A 7,648-nucleotide genomic window follows, 5' to 3' on the forward strand; every position below is an offset into this window, starting at 1 on the left:
GGGCAGTGTCACTGGCCCTCATATGTGGGATCCGAACCGGGGCCCTCTGGTGTCCCAAGCCAGTTCTTAACCATCGCGCCACTCGGCCGGCCCAACATGAGCTTTTTTAAGTCTGCTGAATTCCTACTCATTTGCTTTCCAGCATTCAAAACTGTTACCGTGACCTCCTCCCTGCTCGACTTCTCTTTGTCCTCCTTGTGGGCAAAGAATGAAGAGCTGAATCCTTATCTTCTGTATTGGGAAGTCAAATGATAACACCTAAAATGAACATTCAAGGGATAGCATGGTGTTCCTCAGACATATGGAAGTAAATATCAGAAGGATCATCTAATATAAAATGGTTGGTTCCCAGGAACAGGAAATGATGGGGTAAATGGTGGGAGTAGGTACTGAGACAGCTGTTTCAGTCAAGACTTGTAGAACTATGTATTTGACTTTTCAAATTATATCATGCATAAGTTAGATGAAAATAAAAACTTTAAAAGCAGGCAAAGCAATACATAAACAGTTTATGGACCCAGAGCTGCATATACATATATAAAAGTATAATGGACTGGAAGGAAACTCACTAAACCAAACAGTTGTTTTTCTGTCACGGAAGGGGAAGGTGGGAGGAAAAATAGGATGGGCACTATAGTAAATGAGAACTTAAGCTAAATCTGTTACACTTCCTTTCTTTTTAAAAAATAGGGTAGAGGGGTGGCCGGATAGCTCAGTTGGCTAGAGAGCAGTGCTCATAACACCACAGTTGCCGGTTCAATTCCCATATAGGCCACTGAGTTGTGCCCTCCACAACTAGATTGAAATAACTACTTGACTTGGAGCTGATGGGTCCTGGAAAAACACACTGTTCCCCAATTAAAATAATAATAATAATAATAATAATAATGTAGAAACAAATATGATCAAATGATTTTTAAAGAGTTATTTCTGAGTAGTTGGAAAATATGGGTGTTAATTAGGCTTTTTGTACTTTTTTATATCTTTCAATTTTTTTTTTATTAAAAAGACAAAAAAAGAAAAATTCAGGCAGAGGAAGGGATGGGGCAGTGGACAGACTGCTTAAAAGAAGATGGGACCAACAGAGGCAGGTCTCACAACCAAGGAAGATGGACGACTGAGTTTGAGTTTGAGTATTCTAAGAGCCTCCCAGAGCAGTGAACACATGGAGACCTGTTCTCAGGGCAGCAGCTGGGCCACAGAGAATTCCCCAAACTAAGCTCCTGTTGGATCCTGAGGTGTTTCTTCCAGGGATCGAATTCAGGAGCTTTGGTAGGAAAGTGGCCTCTATGGCTCAGTCATGAGATCTGGTACTCCTACAAAAATACTGCGAGATTTCTTGGTTGGGGTAACGTCTATGGTCCTGGACTTCCAGCTGCCACCTAATGTCTGCATTCACAGGTGGGCTGACAGTGCCCTCTCGTGGTCATAGTCTGTTAACCTCCATAGCCAGACATGTAAAGGTAACATTTCTCAGTGTTTTAAAGCTCAGAATGAACTCCCCATACATCCCATTCCCCATCCTTTACATTAAGTATTGCCCATTAAAGAAAGAAGGGATGGAGGGAATGTCCATGGAGATGAAAAGAAGAAAGAACACTGTTAACATTTTCCCTTATTTCAGAAAAGATTAGACAACACAATCTAGTTTATTGAATACTGTTGTTGATAAAGGTAAAAAAGTGCTGTTCTGCTGAGATCGGTGACCGCTAGACTGAGCGAGTTAAGCAAGGAATACATGGCGGCCAGAGGGAACACAATACCTGGATTGTGAACACAATTCCTGGATTGGAATACCTGGATAGGACAAATCAAAGGTCAGACCTGAGAGTGGAGATCTGGACTCGAGTCAGGAAGACCCCCGCCTGCCACTTACTAGCTATGAGGTTGTATGCAAGTCATTTTGCTTCATTGAGCTTGTTTCTACAAAAAACTAGCTCCTCTGATCCCTCTGAATTAAACAAGAGGTGGTAGAACGCAGTGGTCAAGAGCCTACTCTGGAGCCAGAGTTGGAAGGGAATCCAAGCATTACCACTTACTGTGTGGCCTCGGGCAGACTACCAAACCTTTCTGTGCCTCACTGTCTTGGGAATGAATGTTAAAATGCCTCATAGGTCTGTTGCGAGATTCAACAAGTTAATGCATGTAAAGTGCTTGGAAGAGAGCCTTGCAAGCATTCAGGAAGAGTTGGCTATTAGTACTATTTTAATAATACACATGTAAAGTACCTAGACTACATCAGATCAGAATGTTAGTTCCCCTTCCCCTGGAATCTGGCACTGGGCAAAATGCTTCTGTTCCCATTATGAGAGTTATTCCCCAGACAAGTCTGGTCAACACTCCATAATACCCTCCATGTATGTGGGTACCCCCCTTCCCTCCCCAGATCTCCTTTCCACATGACCCTGAGTTCCCAATCTTCTACTGACATCTTTTTGGAGGAAGTGGGGCTAACAGGCTTCCCTCAGGGAAGTCTGAATTCCCTTGACTGCCCAGGGGAGAAAGCGGTGGATCAAATGCACTGATCCCTTTAAAGAAGGAGAGAGGCCCCCAGAGGTGGGGCCCAGGGTTGCCACAAGCAGCCACGCTCATCTACATGAGCAGGGGGACACTTGCTTCCAAACTGTCACTCTAGGGCCAAGCTGCATGCTCTTAATCATCTAAGATCAGTGCACAGTGAGGCAGCTGTGGCCACGGAAGAGCTTTTGTCCATATAGAGCCAACAGGTCAGGAAGGACGGCCAGCACATTAAGCTGACATCAGCCAGACAGCTGACTGTCAGTCATGACCTCATTAGCACCAAGCTCTTGGCCTTTCAGAATAGCCTGAGGAGGAAGTAGGAGATAAATGAGGTCAGGACCCGGTAAACAGTTAGGTAGAGACCAGGGCCTATGAAAAAGAAGCACACCAAGAGTTTATACAAAAACCTTTTATTTACTATTTATATTTCTTCTCCCCATCCCTATCCCCTGATCTGGAACCCAGCCAGCTCCTAAGGCTTCTTGCTGCCTGGTTCTTGAAACTGGGGCCCTGGGGACATGGCGGGGGCTTATAAGAGGTGGGAAATCTCCTCACCCACCAGTTGTGGAAGTTGAAGGAAGCTTTCCCGCCTGCCTGAAGTTCCAGCAGCTTCCCAGGGTAGCCCCTCAAGTCGGAGAATCCATCCTCCGCTGGATGGGTATGAGAAAGAGATAACACGTGTCTCTCGGAAGCCCAGAGGCTCCCATCACTCACTGCTTCTACACAACGCCAGGCTCTATAGCTGAATCAATCTCATGGAGATGGAGAAGGCTGCACTTCTGGGTCCTAATCAACCAATGGAAAACAGGAAGAAGCGGGCCTGGTTGAACCGAGATGGGAAAGGGGAAGGAGGGTGCAGAACACAGGATGGGTTACTGGCCTGGGGTGGGGCCAGCTGGATACCTGCGAAGAGAAGTTACAGCTCCTATGGGAGTAGGTACTCCTAGAACCATAACCACCTGGAAGAGGGGGAAAGGAGCCCAGTTCTCACTTAAACAAAGGCTAGTGGCACAATAAACATTTTGGTCTGAGAGTGCCAGGAAAGGGCACCCATTGGCACAGAAAAGGGCAGCCAGTACTCATCTGCCAGATATGGGTTTACCTGCCTCCCTGGCCACCAAAGCCCCACTCTGGGTACTGTCACCCCTACCTCTGCCATTACTGCCCCACCAGAAGCTCTGCATACCCTGTTGCAGACTGGTGCTGCTCGCCAGACTCCAGCTGGTAGGGAAGAAATAAGGGCATGAGCTCCAGGGCCCTTCCCTGGGTGAGGTCCACCCATGGATTTGTCAGGGCTCTTTCCCACAGTCCGGCTGCCATGAGCCAGACATATAGAACCCTCCTGCAAGGGCACTGGGCCCTCAGGTTCTCTGGAAGACGAGATCCTGGCGAAGAACTCTCAGGGACAAAGATGAGCCTTGGAACAGTATTCGTTCCTCTTTCCTGTCCCAGGTCCTGCTCTCCTGGCTCAGAAGTCCGAGTCCGCATCCATGAGCTCTGCCTCTATCAGGTTGGTACGGGAATGAATGGGCCCCAGCACCTGCCGGCGGCCCTGGGCCCAGGCTGTAGGGGCAGGGGCGCTGGGCAGAAACGGATCCTGCAGGGGACTGGGCTCTGGGCAGAAGGGGTTGGAGACCAGGGTCCAGGCTCGCTGTCGGCAGGATTCCCCAGCTCCCCAGGCACCCGTGGCCACCAGGCACTTCTGCCGGGGCAGCTGTGGCAGTCGAGGAACAGCGCTGGAGGCAGGGGTAGGGGCAGGGTGGTGAAGCTCTGGGGGTGGCACCAGTGGGCACACCTCCTTCTTCCTCTTCCTCCGCTTCTTCTTCCGGCCCATGCGCTTCTCCAGCTCTGGGGAGATCTCTGCCTCAACCAGCCAGAGGTTGGCTTTTTCCTCTGGGGGCACTGACAGTGGGAGAGAGAACATGAGCCTGGAATCCTATCTCTGTCCACATCACCCTTCTCTCCTTGGACTCCTACCCTTTGAGCTCTGGGGCCCACAACTCCAGACCTCTAGTGCCTCAGCCCCATGGCCTTTCCTTCCTCTTCCCCTCCTCGTATTCTAGTCCTAGGACCAATGCCCCCCCCATCCCTCCCCCCCCGCCTCTATGTCCCCCGTCTTCCTATAGAAGCCTGAACCCCATACCTGGAGTTGCCACAGGAGTGACAGACACATCCTGGGGTAGTATGGCTCCTCTCCGAGCCACCATCTTGGTGACATGCTGGGCCCAGGCAGAGGACACATCAGCTGAGGGCTCATTGAGGTCAAAGGCCAAACCTGCTGTGGGGACAGAAGGCAAGGAGAAGGAATTGTGACTGTTTGGTCCCTTTCAGTCACCATTCCTCCCTTATTTATTTATTTATTTATTTATTTATTTATTTATTTATTTAAAGATTTTATTGGGGAATTAGGGGAGGGGAACAGCTTTGGGGAATCAGGGAAAGGGAACAGACAAGTTGCTGTCCTTTTGTTCTTCGGTCTCATTGTGGAGGACATCGCTTCACTGGCCCAAGTTGGCACCATCATTGCGCTCTTCCCGGGCGAGGCAGATCAGTCGCCGGCTTCTGGACGGCCGCCCAGCTCGAGGTTGAGCTGTTGTTCACCATCTTAGCTGTGGAGGGTAGTGTCACTGGCCCTCATATGTGGGATCCGAACCGCGGCCCTCTGGCGTCCCAAGCCAGCTCTTGACCAACGCGCCACTCAGCCGGCCCCACTCCTCACTTATTCAGTACCAGTCACCTTCCCCCCAGCTGACGGCTCCCACTCCACGTAGCACAGAAAACCTGCCCTGGTGGTCAGAATGGTCTCTACCCACACCCAGTCTGAAGGGTGGGACCTCACTAGAGGCCAGAAGTCCAGTTCCTAGAACCCTGACTTACTCTAGTCCAGGGAGAACAACTGAGAGAGACAGGAGAAGGAGAAGGGAGATGAGTCTTCTTGGAACCGAAACAAACTATTGAACCCAGGGGCAGAAACAGAGAGCGGAGAGTGACCAGGGACATGGTGTGGACTGAAAAACAATGAGCGTGTGAGGAGAGGAGGTCATACTTCATTCCTCACAGCCTTCCAAGCAGTGCACGTGTTCACGCCAGCCTGCAGGGGCGTGGGGCCCGGGCGCTGTGGGTGTGAAGTGGCTCTGGGGGAGGGAAGCGGCGGAAACTTACCCACAGGCCCATCATGGGAGACGGTGTGCATACTGAAGGAGAGTTCCTGGCCCGGGTTCTGCAGCAGCTCTCGCCGCTTGGAGAAGGCCTTGGCGATCATCTTGCTCTTCTTTATGCGTTTGGGCTCATCGTCACTCTGCCCGGTCAACCTGAGAGCAGAACGGATAGGGGAGGGGAAGCAGGGGAGCGGCCACTTCCCGTCGAATCTTGTGAAAGACCAGCGACTCCATAACCTCTTGGAGGAGTAGAGGCCTACTCTGCAAAGAAGAGGGCCTGGAATGCAGGGCTCCTGTGTGCCCGGTTCTCAAAATCGCTCTACTTTTAGAAGATGCTGGCAGCAGACTCAGCACCTGCCTGTTTCTCCCCAGGACAGGAGGTGTCACCAGGGGGCAGTAGTGAGCCATGGAGAAGGCCGTGTTAGGAGGCTCACTCAGCACAGACCCCTAGAAATCACACCTACCCAAGGCTGTGCTGGAAGATATGGGACCAAAGCCTAATGACGGGGACACTGAGGCTGAGAGAGTAAGGTGGCGGGGTCAGAACAGGCTGGCTGCTGACCCCACCTGCACCAGGTGCGCTTCCAGATGAGCAGGGTGGCCTTGGTCCAGACCCAGGTGCTCATGGCAATACCGGTTCCAAACATGGCAAATAGGTTGATCTTCTCCACCAGGAGGCTAGGACGATTCTTGATCTCACAGTCAGGGATGGGTTTCTTGGTGGGCAGCCCGATGGTCACATTAGCCTGGCACCTGTGGTGAGAGGTGGCAGACAATTGAGGCTTTCTGGGCCTCCTGGGTGGGGACTCAGACAATCCCTAAGCACTAATTCACATCCCTGGGTGCATATTAGAGTCACCTGAGAGCTTCTAATAGCTACTGATGTCTGGGCTGTACCCCAGACAACTAAATCAGATCTCTGGGGGAGGGACCCAGGCATCGCTGTGGTTTGCAGCTTCCCAGACTGGAAGCGGGAGGCTTTCAGGAGTCTGAAGCAGCCAGGACATGGACTGGTGTCCATCTTAATGAGCATTTTAACTGCTGTTCCTGGTACCAGGAGATGCTGCATTTCTCTCAGCAGCTGGGATGCCTTACGCTCTCAGATTCGTCCTCACTGACACAGAGCACAGGCCAAACAGCAAAAATTAACAGGCTTTTAACTTATCGTAGACAGGTAACTACTTCTGTGCAGTGCTCTACAATAAGCTCTGTAAAAGAGTACATGAGAATTGAAGAGAGCAACTTCTGTGACCAACAGGGTCGGTCAAAGAAGCCAAAACATGAGATGGCTTCTTAACAGTTCTAAATGCACCTGCCAGACAGCCATGGGGTGCAGAGGGAAGGGTGGAGCTGAGCAGGGACTTGAGGGCTGTTTGCCAGGTTTGCTAATTACAGAGCAATTGACATCTTGGGCGCCCAGAGCAAGACAAGCAGTCTCACCCACCGTCTGAGGCAGGGACCCGGCACACCCCCGCTGGGCAGCAGAGGATGGCCGTCCCTGCAGCCTTGGCTCTGGCTCCCAGCACGGCTGCCCCCACGCCTCCCACCTCGCACTCACAGCACGTAGTCCCGGAAGCTACGCTCCCACTCAGCCTGGTTGAAGAAGTCATAGAAGTGACAGCTGAAGGTGATGAGCACAAAGCCAAAGGCCAGGAAGCCAAAAATTCCTGTGAAGGGCAAGGGGCGGGTAGGATGTTACCAATCCCAGGTGTGGGAGCAGCTGTGGGGAGGAGGGTGTTTGCTCCACCTGGGCCTTGAAAGACAGCTGAGTCTGGGGTGAATTCATGCTGGGCTCAGCTCAAGAACTGTAGTCTCCAAAATAAGGCATGCAGGGCACTTGAGGCAACTGTGAGAGGCCCCAGTGGGAGGGAAGCGGGCATGGGAAAGCAGCGTTGGCATGAACTGGAATTCTTGCCAAGAGGTCCCTGTCTTTTGAGCTGCTACCACCACACACACACACACACACACAC

General features: G+C 51.4%; 1 protein-coding gene across 1 annotated transcript in view; it reads right to left on the minus strand.

Annotated features, from left to right (window-relative positions):
* Positions 1–2,933: 2,933 nt before the first annotated feature.
* Positions 2,934–7,648, minus strand: part of SMO (smoothened, frizzled class receptor) — an 18,507-nt gene continuing 13,792 nt past the window's right edge. Inside the window, exons 7-12 of the mRNA XM_019646090.1 lie at positions 7,485–7,524; positions 7,237–7,345; positions 6,246–6,431; positions 5,683–5,831; positions 4,664–4,798; positions 2,934–4,422 (exon numbers count right to left, since the gene is read on the minus strand). Coding sequence (XP_019501635.1) covers positions 3,989–4,422; positions 4,664–4,798; positions 5,683–5,831; positions 6,246–6,431; positions 7,237–7,345; positions 7,485–7,524 — 1,053 coding nt within the window. The 3' untranslated portion in view covers positions 2,934–3,988. The remainder of the gene's footprint in view (positions 4,423–4,663; positions 4,799–5,682; positions 5,832–6,245; positions 6,432–7,236; positions 7,346–7,484; positions 7,525–7,648) is intronic.

The sequence above is a fragment of the Hipposideros armiger genome, unplaced genomic scaffold, assembly GCF_001890085.2.
Source record: "Hipposideros armiger isolate ML-2016 unplaced genomic scaffold, ASM189008v1 scaffold_97, whole genome shotgun sequence".
Taxonomy (NCBI): Eukaryota; Metazoa; Chordata; class Mammalia; order Chiroptera; family Hipposideridae; genus Hipposideros; species Hipposideros armiger.